This window comes from Trichoderma breve, chromosome 5, assembly GCF_028502605.1.
Source record: "Trichoderma breve strain T069 chromosome 5, whole genome shotgun sequence".
Lineage (NCBI taxonomy): Eukaryota > Fungi > Ascomycota > Sordariomycetes > Hypocreales > Hypocreaceae > Trichoderma > Trichoderma breve.
The window spans coordinates 583,986-599,091 of NC_079236.1; the positions used below are offsets into that span (position 1 = coordinate 583,986).

Here is a 15,106-nt window from a genome sequence, read left to right on the forward strand (position 1 = left end):
AGTGGAGATTTTGCACTCCACTCGATTTTGTTGTTGGTTGCTGGAAAGTCTTCAAAATGAAATGAAAGCGCTAGGCTCCAGCCTTGGCATCCTAAAGAAGGCATCGCCGACTCGGTAATCAATGAAAGTAATACCTGGGCTTGAAGTAGCTTATTGGGAGTGGTTACTGAGTATATGCGTACCTATATTCTAATGCTATAACCTTACTTTAAGCTTCTAGAACTTAAGATCAAGTACATGATGTGCCAGTGCAGCGATTCGTACAATAGCGGGATGAACAAGCAGAGAAAACATACATGGATCTATGGGGCAATTGGAAGTATACCTGATCCAAATGCCCTGAAATTACCTCACGGCAGCCCGCGCATTAGCTTCTCTCTTTATTCCTTGGAGCTGTTCATCCCCATGGTTCTGCATTTTTGGGTTGGCCTGGCATCCAGGACCGTCCTCTAGATTTCTGCTATTGCTTGACATTAATAACTAAATTTAGAGTCAAATTGGGCTGTACAAGGCGCCAGTGGTTGTTGGTTATGCATATATTTTGGTTCTTCGTGCGTCGGACACAAATACTTAGAATCATTTCTATATACCTATTTGAGTGGTACGGTTATATGGATCTATTTGTGCATCCAGCGAATGGCTGACGTTCCTCGGCCCAAGACGACTGTAGTGGTGGCGGCTGTGAACTGCTCTGTCTGTCTGAAGCCTACTCTAAGTTTGGCCTCTAGCCTTTATTGATGACTTGCATGTATGATGTGGTCGTAGAAAGATGGTAACGCAAGACAAGGCATCTCAGGCCAGGGTATCGGAAGAGTTGGCATTGGCCAACGGTGGGAGCCGGCGGGTAGGTGAGTAACATACCGCGCCAGAAAAATCACGAGAAATTCATGGCCCGCAGCCTCGTTTCTTAGCAATCAAGGTGTCCACGGTTGCTTGCGTTCAGCGGCTACCTGTGCTCAGCGGCTATGCTGTTATTGTTTTGCTGAGGGCCAGAATGGGCGCGACCACGTCTTAGGGTTGGCTAGAGACTCTTTTGCTTACCTGGACATCTCTTAGGTGTTTAGAAACAAGCGCGATCACAACGGTGATACCTGAATAGTATTGGGTGGTTGCTATATTGGACATGGACAGCGGAGCCCTAACTACAAATACTTCACACTTGCCTCATCCAATATCGAATAATGTTTAGCTCATTCTGCCTTCATTTATTAAGATATTATCTCGTAACTGAATACTGAAGCCATATTTGCGGTTCCCACGAAAATGAGCTTCTCCTGGACGTCACAGTGGTACCAACAGGAGAAAAACACCCTGGCTGATGATCAACATCTGCCGACAAGTGAAGAGATGTCTAAGCCAAAGAGAGAGTTGACATATCGCATACGAGGCGTGCCAAATGACTGGGACGGAGACAAATTATAGTCATTCCTGACGGAAAGAGACCGCAATGCTGAACCGGTGATATATTCATTGGCTAAAGAGTTTCATGGACGTTCTCAGACTGCTACCGTCTCTTTTCGAACCAACTGCCAGCCGCCATCGAAATTCTCCCTGCCTGCAGATTCTAACCAACATGGTGAGCGAGGTAGCTTAGTGCTGGATCATGACTTCCTTAGCATTACCAGTCTCTTTGCTCCCTTGCAGCAAAACCACGGAGTTGAGTAAGTAATCAATCATTCACCCACTCGTTGTATAAGTGTCGGAATTGATGGCTTCAAGCATCATTGCCATCTCTGGACTTGGCGGACACGCGTTTGGGTCATTTAAAGAGCCGGGAGGAGAGCATATGTGATTAAGAGATGCACTCCCACATGGCATCACAAGTGACAGCGGCAAGCAAATTGCATGCATTATGGTGTATGGTTACGAGTCAAGTCTTCCAAACAGCGATAGTTTTCAGAATCTGGAAGACCTTGGAACTTCCCTTCATTCTGACCTTCGAGCGCTCATATCTTATGGTTCGTTCAAGCCTATTGTATTTATTGCCCATAGCTTAGGCGGATTAATCGTCAAACAGGTAAGCCCGCTAGCAACACCTGGCTATCATATATAATACTCTAACACGGCAATAGTTCCTCATATCACTTTCAAAGTCAATGAATGATGTGGACCAGAGGCTAAGAAGTGCAATTTATGGCATTGCATTTTTTGGAGTCCCTCATGACGGCATGGATATTCGATCTCTCATTCCTATGGCTGGAGACGGGCCAAATCGATTTCTGTTAGAATCTATTGGATTTAATAATTCACAGATCCTCAATATCCAGCAACGTGAATTCTCAGATGCGTTAGGCGTCAATCACGAGTTCGAGATTATTTCATTCTACGAAACCCGCTTGTCGCCAACTGCATTACGGGTATGGCTCCATCGATTAGTTAAAGCAGACTCCACTAATGCGCAGCAGGATAATAAAAGCGGTAAATGGACGATGTCAGCAGAACCAGCCGTCTTGGTATCTAAGGCGTCTGCCACACATTGCCGGCCTTGGGAGGACGGACCTGAACACATTTGCGCCATTAATCGTACACACTCAGAAATGGTCAAGTTCAGCCAGGAAGACTCCGAGTATGAGAAAGTTCTCGGTAGAATTAAGAGCCTCACTCGGCGTGCGATTAAAACGCGAAGGGGTATGTGATAACGCTAAGTCCATAATCGATAATTCAAGAAGAAGCCATATGAAAATCTTTCTAGAGCAAACACCACCATTTATCGCCCGAAGAACAGAAATGCCTACACTCGCTAGCCTTCAGGCAGATGCAGGATCGCGACAATGACATTGAACATACCGTTCAAGGGACGTGCGAGTGGCTGCTCAAACACGAAACGTATATCAATTGGGCCGCATCCAACAGAAGCTTACTATGGATTAAGGGAAAGCCAGGCGCAGGAAAGTCTACGTTGCTTAAATATGCCTTAGGCAAGTAGCGTGATATACTCAGCGCAGGAGGCAATGATCTCGTCATGTCTTACTTCTTCCACGCCCGTGGTGACGATCTTCAAAAGACTCGACTTGGCTTCTTGTGATCTTTACTTCATCAGATCCTCAAGCAGGCTCTCGAGGCATTAATCAATCTTGTCAGCGTCTATCAACAGAAGTGCAGTGATATGGGCGATCCTCCTGAAAAGTGGCAATGGCATTTCGCAGAGCTGTGGGGTTTCTTCAAGTCGTCTCTTCCAAGAATTTTAACAAATCGATCAATCTGGTTGTTTATCGACGCTCTGGACGAATGTGGTGAAACTTGCGCGAAAGAGCTCGTCTGCAGATTTACAAGGTTGCTTGCAGAATTACCGCCACATCCCGCTCATATTCATTTTGACATTTGTTTTACCTGCCGCCACTATCCAATACTAAGTTCTCAAGATCGGTTCGAGATTTGCCTCGAGAGGGAAAACAAAAACGATATTGCCATCTATGTGCAATCTGAACTTAAGCTATCTTCATTCGATGAACCAACAGCTTCTGCCATTCGAAACCTAGTCATTGTCCGTGCTTCTGGCGTCTTCTTATGGGCGCGGCTAGTGGCACAACAAGCTCGTGACCTAGAGTTAAATGGTGCTGGTTCAAACGAGATCGAGAAGACCATTCGTTCCATACCTGAAACTCTGCATAAGCTGTATAAAGAGCTCATACGTGATATGGAGCCAATCTCCTTGAGACTTATACAATGGGTCTGCTTTGCAATACGGCCATTGCTAACAGAAGAGTTGCGATGGGCACTGGTCATAGATGCCAGGTTTTTATCGTTACGAGAGTGTGAAAAATCGGAGAATTACATACCTGACGGCCGGCGAATGAACCAACGTCTTATAAAGCTCGGTCGGGGGCTTGTTGAAGTTACTCTAGGATGTGAAGCTGAGGTTGTCCAATTCATTCACCAGTCTGTTAAAGACTTTTTCACGGACGAGGGCCTGCTAGCTCTAGACCACACATCGTCATCGGTTAAGGAGTCAATCGGAATGGGACACTTCGAGTTGTCAAAAACATGCATCTGTTATTTAAAGATGGCAGAAATTATCTACACATGGTCAAGAAGTCTTTCCCCTGCCAGGCATACAGCAGATTCTTCGTTTCCGTTTCTGGACTATGCCACGACTTCATGGGTAGCACACTCACGACAAAGCGATTCAATGGACATTCCCCAAGGAGCTCTTCTGGAATTATTTGCATGGCCATCAAATGCTATTATTGACACATGGATGCATGTTTTCAAGGGATCCAACCCACATTCTCCTCATTGTCCACCAGCCAAAACCACTCTCGTACACATTGCAGCAAGATATGGGATGGTTAGGATGTTGACAGCCGTACTAGAAAGTGGCGCTCAAACTGATATGTATATCAATTCCAAAGATGAGACCCGCCAAACACCGCTATTATGGGCTGCGAAGAAAGGGCACGAGGCTATTGTTAGGATGCTGCTTGGCGCTGGGGCTCAAGTCGATTCAGCAGATAGTCAAAACCTGTCACCACTGTCATGGACTGCAAGAAATGGGCACGAGGCTGTAGCCAGGCTATTGCTTGGCGCTGGGGCTCAAGTCAATGCAGTGGGCAGACACAGCCTCACGCCGCTGTCATGGGCTGCAAAGAATGGGCACGAGGCTGTAGCCAAGCTATTGCTTAAAGCAGGGGCTCAGGTCGATTGGAAAAATAGCTGGACTCTGCCGCCACATATTGAGCACAGGCGAGATTTTGGTTTTCATAAGCCAGATGGAAATGGCCAAACGCCGCTAATATGGGCCGCTATGAATGGGCATGAGGCTATAACTAGGCTACTACTTGATTCTAAGGCTCAAGTTGACTCACGAGGCAGACTGGATAACTGGACACCGTTGTCATGGGCTACAGATAATGGGCATGAGGGTATAGTTACTGATGGCTGCATGGACTCAGACTGATGCAAAATATTGATGCCGAGGGCAGCGGGACGCTGCTGTTATATGCCTCGAGGAAAAGGCATAGGATGATGTGGATGCAGTGGCTGGTCCAATAAAGAGAGTCGGGACGCGCTGCGATCGTACGTAAAGAATATGGGCCTGTAGGCTGATTTGTATTTCTTGTGATTTAATTAGTTTGGTTTTTTATTGATTAATTACAGGTCTAAAAACTACCTGAGTGTTTTTTACGTGGTAATGATGCCTCTTCTAGAACACGACATTGATGCTTACCGGTACCCTTAGTACAGTTTATATTCTATCTGTTTCAATAGCTCACCTACTAACTTATGTATATGTAGTTCAGTATATAATAGCTTGCATTCAAATACAGCCGACCCGTAGACCAATACTGCTTTTCCATTTGTATCTTAAAGCCATTTTGTGCCATATCGTATTATTCATTGATACGTAATCAGGGCCCTGAAAAGCCGCGGAGTGTCAGCATTCTGTTGGTATTACTGCCGGGCGATTATCTCCACCACATCAGTATCCATTAAAAAGCAGCATTCCCTTACGGATTTCGGACTTTAGTGCAAAGAGCCGGACTTTAATTGCAAACTGCGGACGAATTCACGTTTCGTTTTACATCAGCACTTTGCAAGGAGCACATCAGCTCGTTTATCAGCCAGTTTCAACATATTCGATAATGGAGAAAACTATTCCAAGAGTAGTTGAAGAGACAACTTCTACATTTCTCAAGTTCTGCACAATTTGCGACAAGCCTTTCACAAAGGGTGCGTAGTCGTAACGCCAAACCACCTGAATCGTCTTGCTTAATAACCAATTGAAGAATACTCACTCAGCCGCCATGTCTCTTACTGTCGTCGTGCCAGTGCGACGCGTAAGGTTCGACCAAAGGCATGCCTCCGCTGCCATGCGTCGAAAACGAAATGCAGTCTTTCAAGGCCTCAATGTAGTCGATGCCACTCTCAGGGTTTAGACTGCACTTATGACAGGCCTGCTCGGCGCCCGTTGACCGTGGCTGCTTCGACTATTGAGGAGCAGCACCCATCTACGAGTAATTTGCCGCGAAGGGGTACTGAACCACTGCACATTGCTGCTACTGCTATATCCAGAAGTTCATCAAACTCCACCATCGATACCAGTGAATATGTTGACGGATGCGCTACGAGCTCTGAAAGCGGCTCGCGATTGGCCTCATCCGCTACGAATTCTACCACATGGCGGCCAGCCCTCGAGCCCGTCCCTTCCGTTACACACACTGATGTGTTGGACTCAAGCAGTTCGTTGGTGTTGGAAAACTTACCCCCAGGAATTCTCTCTTCTAATGCTGCTATTTATCAACTCACGCACGCCATTCATGCTTTCCCACAGATGATGATGCGCCGGCAGACCTTCCCTCCTTTTATACACGCTCATTGGCATATGTCGGAGTTGCCAGAGACTCTTGCGAATTGTATGAGCATCGCACAGATTTACTCGACTCGGACACCGGAAACAAGGCCGTTCCTCTGGCGAATGATTGGGGTCGAGCTGCAACGATTTCAAGGCGAGGTATGTATTTGCAGTTGAGTCTTCATAAGCTAGAGGAAGTATTAACATTGTCAAGGCCGAAACTGCTGATATGTACAGCCTCCAGTACTCTTTACAAGCGATCATGCAATTTATCATTATGGCGATTACTGATCAAGACGCAATCGCCTTGACTTGGGCACCGAAGCTTATCGAGACATTTCACGTACGTAAAATGACATAGATGCGCTTAGTTCTGCCATTGCTTATTTCAATAGATCTTGTGTACTCGCATACGCACTCTTCTTAATGGTGAGTGTTTCACATATTTTGGAGAAACCCTCCCGGATGCGACTTGGGAAGAATGGATATTTGCGGAAACCCGACGACGGTAAGCCAGTGTTACCATTTCCCCATCTGCTGATGTTAATATGCGCTAGAATTATATGTGTTTGGTTCTTCATGAGTCGCATCATTTCCCCTACAGTTAGCAACTCTTTCATGCGTGCCTATCCTTTACATATGCTGCCTTTGGTCTCGAATAAGTCACTTTGGGAAGCTCGTAGTCGCCAAGAATGGGAAACTGAAAGAGCACTACAAGATGCCTGTTACCCAATGACCACTTTTGCAGAGCTTATAGAAGCAAAAAGGCGGTCAAACGAACTATTTTACAAGCGCAGGCTGGAGACTTGGGACGCTGGTGTGGATAAGATGGGCATGCTGATAAACATTGCTACGGATTTAGTCTAGAGGATGAATGGTGCGAGGGGATGGAGAAAAACCTGGCAAAGCAGCTGCTTTAGCGAAATTTTCAGATATTTAAGATGTCATACGCAATGAACTTCTTTTTAGTGACGAGGGTTCGACCCCAATCCCGCTCATGTTGCACTGACCGTGGATACTAAATGAAGCTCTGTGAACCTGGAAAGATTATTGGCATAATCCGCTGTTGCAATCTTATCATCCGCAACCAGTATAATAAAACAGTGTATAGTTGAAGCTATTCTATCAGACGATTTCTAACGAGCTAGACAAAATTGATCTCATTGGCAAACCAGACCGCCAGTAAAGAACTCTGGTTGAATTTAGATCAAACCAACCCATTCCTCTTTATTTCTGACCAATTAGCTCCAAGTACTGCCCAGTGACACTCAGTATCTGCTCTTCAAAAGACTTAAAGATGATGCCAAATGCCTTCTCAGCCTTAGTGGTATCAACTATTTTATCCAAAGTCTTTGGTCGCACTGCGGTATCGACCTTGAAGATTCCCTCAGCGCATTCTTTGGGATAATGCTTCTTGACGATATCAAATGATTCATCCCATTTGACCCTTTGAAGAGAGTGAGCACAAGACAGGTAGTCCTCGTTACCAGGCACACTAGGGTCGAGAGCGCGGACATGCATAAAAGCAACATCGTCAACGTGAACCGGGTTGCATGGAAGTGGTATGGGTTGCGGTTTGCCTGTCATAGGGCCGATCAGAGTAGCATTGGGACCTCTGAGCAGCGACTCAACATCTTTGGCTGTTTCGTCTCGTCCAAGAACAAAGACCGGTTCAATCGTAATTAGATCGAAAGGGGGCTTATTTTTTGTCATCCACTCTTTTGTTGCCTCCAGGGCCAGAGCTTTAGAGGCGGCATATGCTGCTATCCAGCTGGGAAAAGGTCCTGTGGTGACGACAGTGCGGTGATTTTCTAAATTTAAGAACACATTCATCAGTGACGTCTTGTAATAAAGTAGCTCAGATTACATACCATCAACGATCACATCGGGACCATATACGGCAAGGCCTGTGATTGAGAGAATGGATCCAGTGATGACAACTCTTTTGACACTCTCAGCAGTAATTGCTGAGTCTAGCATGCCAACAGTGCCTTTAACTGCCGGCTGTATAAAGCTGGACTCGTAATCACTTTGAACAAGGTCAGGAGAAGAAAAGGGCGACGCCACGTGTACGATATATTTGACCCCTTTGACTGCTTCATCGTAGGCACCCGGTACTGTGATATCTGGAACAACGATATGTTCCATCTGCGACGCATACGGAGCAGCAGATTTGAGAGCCTTGATCTTTTCAAAACCCGCGACATTTCGAACTGCAGCACGGACTTTGTAGCCTGCTTCCAAGAGAAGAACCAGAGTGCGAAAGCCAATGAAGCCCGTGGCTCCGGTAAGCTGTTGTAAACAAATCAACATCTTCTGCTCTATGAAACAAGACTGGGTATGCTATTCCTGGATAGGTGTGGTAGAGGAGGTCTGTAGAGAGGATACTCACAAGAACAAGGTCACCAGCCATGATTGCTATAACGCGAATGATAGATTGTATTGAAGATCTAATTTGTTATATTCTATCAAGTTTCCTGGGCAATAAATCGCCTTTATACTTTTCTTTTCTCTTAATATCATGGTCTGTTGTTGAAGTACACACATAGCCACCAGTTAGTAATCTCCCATTGTGTGAATATTGAAGCCCTTGTCCAATCTCCAAAATGGCCGTAGTTATGACCACTAAGCTGACAAATTCCCTAGTTATTCATGATGACCAAATGCTGTAGTCGCAATGGTCGTTTAGTAGTTTGACAATATTGTTGCGTTTAATCTGACCAGACGACATACCATTCCTGCCGACCGTGATGACCGACCACAATGGCCGACCAAATTGGCCGACCAAAATGACCGCCTGGCCAATGAGACAGACCCACTAAGGCGCCGCCATAGAACATGATCCAGGGATTTAATGGCATCTACGGAGTAACAACTGCTAATTCCGTTCATAGGCCCGTGATATACCATGCACGGCTACCAAGAATTTGGCAGCTTCTACGTATAAAAGGGCCACCCTCGGATAACCACAGGTACAGGTAAAAAGGCACATAAGGATTGTCTTGAATCATTCTATTTGTGACGAGTAGCTGATTAATTGAGTCAGCGATGTCCATCTAATCTAAAAGCCCAATGGCACAAGGTATTGGACTAAAACCCGCTTCTTCGACATGATATAGAACGACGTTTATTATTTTATTAGCCTTACTGCTTCTGTGGTCTCGTCACGACCTGGCACCTTATAATAGTGCATCCTTCATGAATACTTGGTTCCGACATAATAATTGCTACAATTGTGGTTGTTGCTAAACTACTACCCTGTTGGCGCTATGTTATGACGGATCATGACAGATACACTCTTCTCGAGCTTGAGTTTGTAGGATCAACAATTTTTGTACTATAACATCTGGTACTAGAGCTACTCCTTCAAGCTGATGAATCCCAACACCATAAATCTTACCACAGAAGCTTATTTTATACCTAGAGTCAAATCTTGATCCAATTCGCCGCCTTTAACTTGAATCTTCTCGATTGGCTGAAACACAAAGAAGATGCGCAATGTACCATTGTTGTCGTCTTGTTTGGTGAGATTGCGCCATGCGTGAGCAGTTCCTCGTTGAATAAAAACGTCTCCCTTCCGGAGAGTCTTCTTCTCCCCCGAGTCAAGTACTAGCTCAGTAGTTCCATCAATAACAACGCCATAATCTAGACTAACTGTCCGATGCATAGCAATGTCGTTCCCATATGGCACTTCAACGATGGTGCAAGCTGTGCCACCATCTGGATTCAGAGGCGACAAATTTTGTAAGCTAGATTTATACTGTTTGACATCTAGATTGGCCTTGGATTCATTTGTAGCTGACGTGCTCGGCGAAAGGCCCTGAACCGGAAATGTTGTGGTCGAATATGCAAGAGCATAGTCTGATGTGGGAGGCCTTCCCGTCGGGACTGGAAATTTTTCGAACGGCACGGTACTATCAATATTCTTTTCGAATACAGCATTGCCGCTTTCTGGGTCATGAGTTGTGATAACCCTGGTGAACGAAATTGGATAATTGGCCATGATTGTTTTGCGAAGCGAGTGATGTTGTAAATCTCGGTGGTGTGCGGTAAACATAAAATATTGATGGACGTGGGACCTCTTATATAGTAAGCCCTCAGCTAAAGGGAAAACTATTTAACTATTTATTGTATTACTCCGTAAAGCATCAGTGATAGTCACAAATGCTGTAACCCCAACTGTACCCTTGCAATTCATGGTATATGTGCGTATCATTATGAAATCACTGTCTTGGATCTGGGGAGTATGATGTAGTTGCTCGCGAGCACGCGAGATTAAATTTTCCAGGTAGAAAAACTTGGCAGCGGCTATACCATTACTGAATTAGTTATATGCATAATAATGATTGGCCATTTGGCATAGCAACCTTTCCCCCCCAGTGGCTTAAAGGTTATCGCCTACATCGTAGCATCGAAAGGAATGCGCCACGCAAGTCAGCGGCAAGATCAGCATGCATTTGGCCATGATATCAACAGGATAGGTCGGCACTGTCTCTGATCTCACTATCTCTTCTCTTCAGCTTCAATGGAACACTTAGCGTCTGTCCCTCAATCTAATCCACTGTAGTGGCCGTGTTGTCGCCGAGCCGTTATTGCAAGATATTTACCATGAGTCTAGAATATGGATATGCCGAACGTATTGAACAGGTTGGCAGTTCATTGTAGCACAAATCAACATATTTCTCTCAATCTACGTCGGTTCGGAATTTAAGGCATACTACGAAGACGATACAACTTCACATACACTACAAGGGTGAATTGCTAGATAGAGATCCGTAAAGAACGTTATTTAACAATAACTATTTCCCAATAACTACCAACTTAAACATCGGTCTTATGTGACCGGTAATGATATCTTCCACAGAACATCAAAGTACTGTCAAAGCAGGAGTTCCAGGTGCAGGAGGCGATGAGTACTGAGTCTGCACGAATATCTTCTGCATGCCATCTGCACGATGGTTAAACAAGTCGTATACTTTAACCATATCCTCAAGTCTGAATCGATGAGAGACCATATTCAATGGTCTAATTTTTCCCTGTTGAATGAGCACCAAAAGGTGCTCCCAATACTTGTGCACAGGAGCCTGTCCATTGCCGATAAGACGAATACCGGTTTCCATCAAAGATCCAATGTTGAATCCGTTACACTGGATAGGTTAGCAAGATAAGTACTTATGGAGGTAGGTAGTTTTGACGAACATAACCTGTGTAAATGCCAGTAATACCACAGCTTCCAAAGCCCCGGACTGACTCAATCATCTCATTCACCAGCTCTGGTGTGTCATTTTCCAAACCCACCGCTCTTTGAAGGCTATGGCTCAGCGTTTTGGAGTATTCACCCGCGGCGCACTCAATTGCAACGTCAGGGCCACGTCCGTCGCACATCTTCTTCAAAACAGAGACAACGGTTTCCCCCTTTGGTAGCGCTGTATAGTCAATGGTCTCGAGCTGTGGGACTTTGGTCTTCACAAAGTCCAAACGCCAACGTCCTTGGCCTCCGTCGATCAGTATCACTCTCTTTGCCCCGTTGCAAACGGCAAATTCGATGGCCATTTGCCCAACGGGACCACCACCCCACACAGCAACTGTGTCTCCTGGCTGGACGCCCGTGTCGACCACGGCATTCCAAGAAGTGCACAGCACATCCGAGAGGTAAAGGCCCACCTCATCGGGAACATCATCTGGAAGAGGCAGAAGATTTACGTCGCCATAGGGAACACGGACGAATTCAGCTTGGCCACCGGCAAACCCTCCCGTAAAGTGGGAATATCCAAACATGCCTGAATACATCAGCAATGGGAATTTGAGAGTGCCAAGACAGCATGGTGGGAGAGATCAAACATACCTGCAGTTCGACGACCATAGAGAGCATGTTCACTAAGACTGCCATTGGTCCGCTCACAAAGAGAAGACAGCTTCTTTTGGCAGTAGAAGCACTCTCCACATCCAATCTGGAAAGAAGCTACCACTCGCTCACCCACTTTGCGCTTCTTGGATCCTGGTCCGACTTTCTCAACAATGCCGCAGAATTCATGACCCAAAATGTCGTTTTTATGAAGCTCTGGAATAGCGGCTGGAATTGGGAATTAATATGGATTCTCATAAAGAATGAAGAAATGCGTACAATGGAGAAGATGGAGATCGCTACCACATATGGTGCTTCCGGTGATTCTGACAATCACGTCGTCATCATCCACTATGGTTGGCCTGGCCGTTTCCACTAACACCAAGTCAATAATTATTCATGAGTGTAAGACAATCGAATTCCTTACGAAGCTTCACCTGGTTTGGCGCTTGCCAGGTCAGCGCTTTCATCTTATGAAGAGGGTCGCCATGACCGGTTTCTTCATAGTTGCTAATGCCAGTGGTAATGGAAGGTGGAATTGGAGTCATTGTGAAAATGAAAAGAGTTGAAATTTAATTTCTGTCAATATTCAAATTGTTTGATGATTGATGAGTTGAGAAATGATGGCGAGTATTGTTGTATCGAGAAGACCGTTCTTATAAGATTTCATTTCAAGCCATTATATATTCGCACTTTAGCTTCAACTTGAGATGGTCGGCTACAAATGATGCCGCATTGTAGCATGCATCCTATCGGATAGCACTGTAGTATGATCTCATGGTGGAAATTAACAGCAATATTACCCGGGTATGACAACACGATGTGATTTCATGATGACAACTGTAACTCAGCTCTCGCTGCAGAACCACTTACTCAAAGTTTATCCTAACCAATTGGCTACTCCAATCTGGGCGGCTAGCGATCGGAGTTCGCACGTATCCAGAGCCAATAGCATGCCAAATGCAAGAAACTTTCAATAATTCGAGAAGTTCTTCTTGGCCGGCGCATCTGAACACCCCCAGCTTTGAACGAACCCTTGTCTGTGATAGTTAAACGCCCTTGACAGCCAATTACCACGTACATGCACGACGCATGCGGTCTCCCCGCCAATAGCACTACACCTGCAGATCGCCCCTAAATTCCCCTCATCTGTTATAATGGCACAATCGGTTGCTTTGGCGGACAGTTGCTGAAACTAAACCCACGCGGCCGGGCCGTCTCCACCAAGTCTGAGTGGCGTTCACCCTACCATCCTTTTCTTACCGGACCCCATGCTGGATATACACTTAATCCTTGAAGCTGCATATGAAGCTAGCGGGCGCAGTTGGAGTGCTGTAACTAGATACTAGCTCGAATGAGTTGTCCCCAGCACCGTGTAGCAAAATCGTATCCTCTGGGCACCTGATGACGTGTCTGGGGGATACAACATCCAACAAAGATAGCTACATAAGTGCCTTGGAAATTTACCAGCCGAGGCATAACAGTAGTTGCGAGGCTGCTTCAACCTCTTCAAAGGGTCACATTAATTGTGCTACAAAACGTTGAGATGTCTTATGGCATTATTAAACAGATATGTTTTCACTGTTATTCAACGAAGTGTAGCAATGTCTCGATTACTACTTAAAGATCTAAATTCAAGCTGGCTTTTTAAATGTCTCAATCTCCCCCTCATTTGTAAACCAGAAGCAAGCATTTAGAGTAGACCTGCTTGCTTCGCCGTGAAGGCCGCTAGCATATCCATAAGCGGGGGGGAAAGCACATCATAGGTCTCCAGTCCGAGAGACTTGAACTTTCCACGCACTTGATCAATATCCTTGGGGTCAAATCCTTGCTCGATGATAGAAGACACAAATGCCGCGAATTGGGGCTCCTGCCAGCCCTTCACATCAGAGAGCTCCACGTGCACAAAGTCCAGGCCTTTGAAAGCGTGGTCTTTCTCAATCCGACCAAACAAGTGAACGCCGCACTCCTTGCAGGCATTGCGTTGGATTGTCGCCTCTGGATCCAAAACATGGAGCTTGGATCCGTTTGCAGTCACCGAGACGGCATCGCGAGGCAAAACGCCAATAATGGCGAAGAGCGCTCCCTCTGGCTTCCAGCATTTAGAGCAGCCGCAAGCATGGTTGTGAACAACATTGCTCTTCAGGGTGACGGCCACTTTGTCCGAGGGGCAGTGGCAGTAAATAGTGCCCCCAGTGAAGTCGGCGGCACCCTTGGTGATTCCGTTGTCGATGACGGGATGGAGTGAAAATGCCATTGTAGTGAAGTTGTAGAAGTAAACCACTGTTACTGGTTGACAAATGTATGATGAAGACGGGATTGTATGATTGTAAGTAAGTTACTTGGTATGATTGATGTGTTTCTGTTTCTGAAGTCCTTAAGCTCTTCACTGGCTACATAGATCTCTTTATAAGTCAAATTTTCTACGAGGAGATGAGTCTAACGAATGATGTGCTCCCAAAGACTTCAAACAATCGATAGAAAGTTTAACCGCTCCGTCAAGATTTTGGGGAGTTAACAGGCCAAAGTCTAATCTCCGTTTATTCGGAAAGTTCAATGCAGCGTGCCATAATGCTCAGCTCATGTCAGTTTACTACCTTGTCCCGTGTAGTAAATTGTGACATCCAGCGAAACTTTTTTTTCACAGCCGCTTCGTCAGTGGATATCAGATCTCCTATAATAGACTAAGGCTAGTCTTAGTTCGCGTTAGAAGCTGTCAACTAGTGACTCCAAATGCCGAGCAGGCTGTGCAATTATCGCCATGAATCTAGTTTCTTGAGTCAATTGCAGCTCTTGGATAATCTTACTCTACTCCATCAGAGAATAATTTCTCGACATCACGCATGTTCTTTTACCCGAGTAACGCCAAGAAACAGGGCTTACGAGGAAATTTTTCGGAAACTCTTCCGATGTTATGACTTTCTCGGGGATCTATTCCGTTATAGAGTTCTCGGAAACTCTTCCGCTGG

The 15,106-nt window shown here is 45.6% G+C and overlaps 5 protein-coding genes across 5 annotated transcripts; 1 reads left to right on the plus strand and 4 right to left on the minus strand.

The window, feature by feature from the left end:
- Window positions 1-1,573: 1,573 nt before the first annotated feature.
- On the plus strand, window positions 1,574-2,636 carry T069G_07884 (uncharacterized protein; the record flags this gene model as incomplete). The annotated part of the gene is made up of 6 exons (XM_056175094.1): window positions 1,574-1,576; window positions 1,645-1,661; window positions 1,720-1,788; window positions 1,894-2,017; window positions 2,073-2,357; window positions 2,406-2,636. The coding sequence occupies 6 exons, from the start codon at window positions 1,574-1,576 to the stop codon at window positions 2,634-2,636; spliced, it is 729 nt and encodes a 242-aa protein (XP_056026043.1).
- Window positions 2,637-7,519: 4,883 nt separating this feature from the next.
- On the minus strand, window positions 7,520-8,705 carry T069G_07885 (NAD dependent epimerase/dehydratase family domain-containing protein; the record flags this gene model as incomplete). Its single annotated transcript, XM_056175095.1, has 3 exons — window positions 7,520-8,103; window positions 8,164-8,584; window positions 8,685-8,705. The coding sequence occupies 3 exons, from the start codon at window positions 8,703-8,705 to the stop codon at window positions 7,520-7,522; spliced, it is 1,026 nt and encodes a 341-aa protein (XP_056026044.1).
- A 996-nt stretch (window positions 8,706-9,701) lies between these two features.
- Window positions 9,702-10,295, minus strand: T069G_07886 (cupin domain-containing protein; the record flags this gene model as incomplete). Its single annotated transcript, XM_056175096.1, has 2 exons — window positions 9,702-10,073; window positions 10,119-10,295. The coding sequence occupies 2 exons, from the start codon at window positions 10,293-10,295 to the stop codon at window positions 9,702-9,704; spliced, it is 549 nt and encodes a 182-aa protein (XP_056026045.1).
- An 865-nt stretch (window positions 10,296-11,160) lies between these two features.
- T069G_07887 (alcohol dehydrogenase groES-like domain-containing protein) lies at window positions 11,161-12,685 on the minus strand (the record flags this gene model as incomplete). Its single annotated transcript, XM_056175097.1, has 6 exons — window positions 11,161-11,439; window positions 11,492-11,594; window positions 11,643-12,072; window positions 12,138-12,365; window positions 12,417-12,512; window positions 12,565-12,685. 6 exons carry the CDS (start codon window positions 12,683-12,685, stop codon window positions 11,161-11,163), a joined length of 1,257 nt encoding a protein of 418 aa, XP_056026046.1.
- Window positions 12,686-13,830: 1,145 nt separating this feature from the next.
- On the minus strand, window positions 13,831-14,394 carry T069G_07888 (glutathione-dependent formaldehyde-activating enzyme domain-containing protein; the record flags this gene model as incomplete). Its single annotated transcript, XM_056175098.1, has 1 exon — window positions 13,831-14,394. One exon carries the CDS (start codon window positions 14,392-14,394, stop codon window positions 13,831-13,833), a length of 564 nt encoding a protein of 187 aa, XP_056026047.1.
- Window positions 14,395-15,106: the final 712 nt, after the last annotated feature.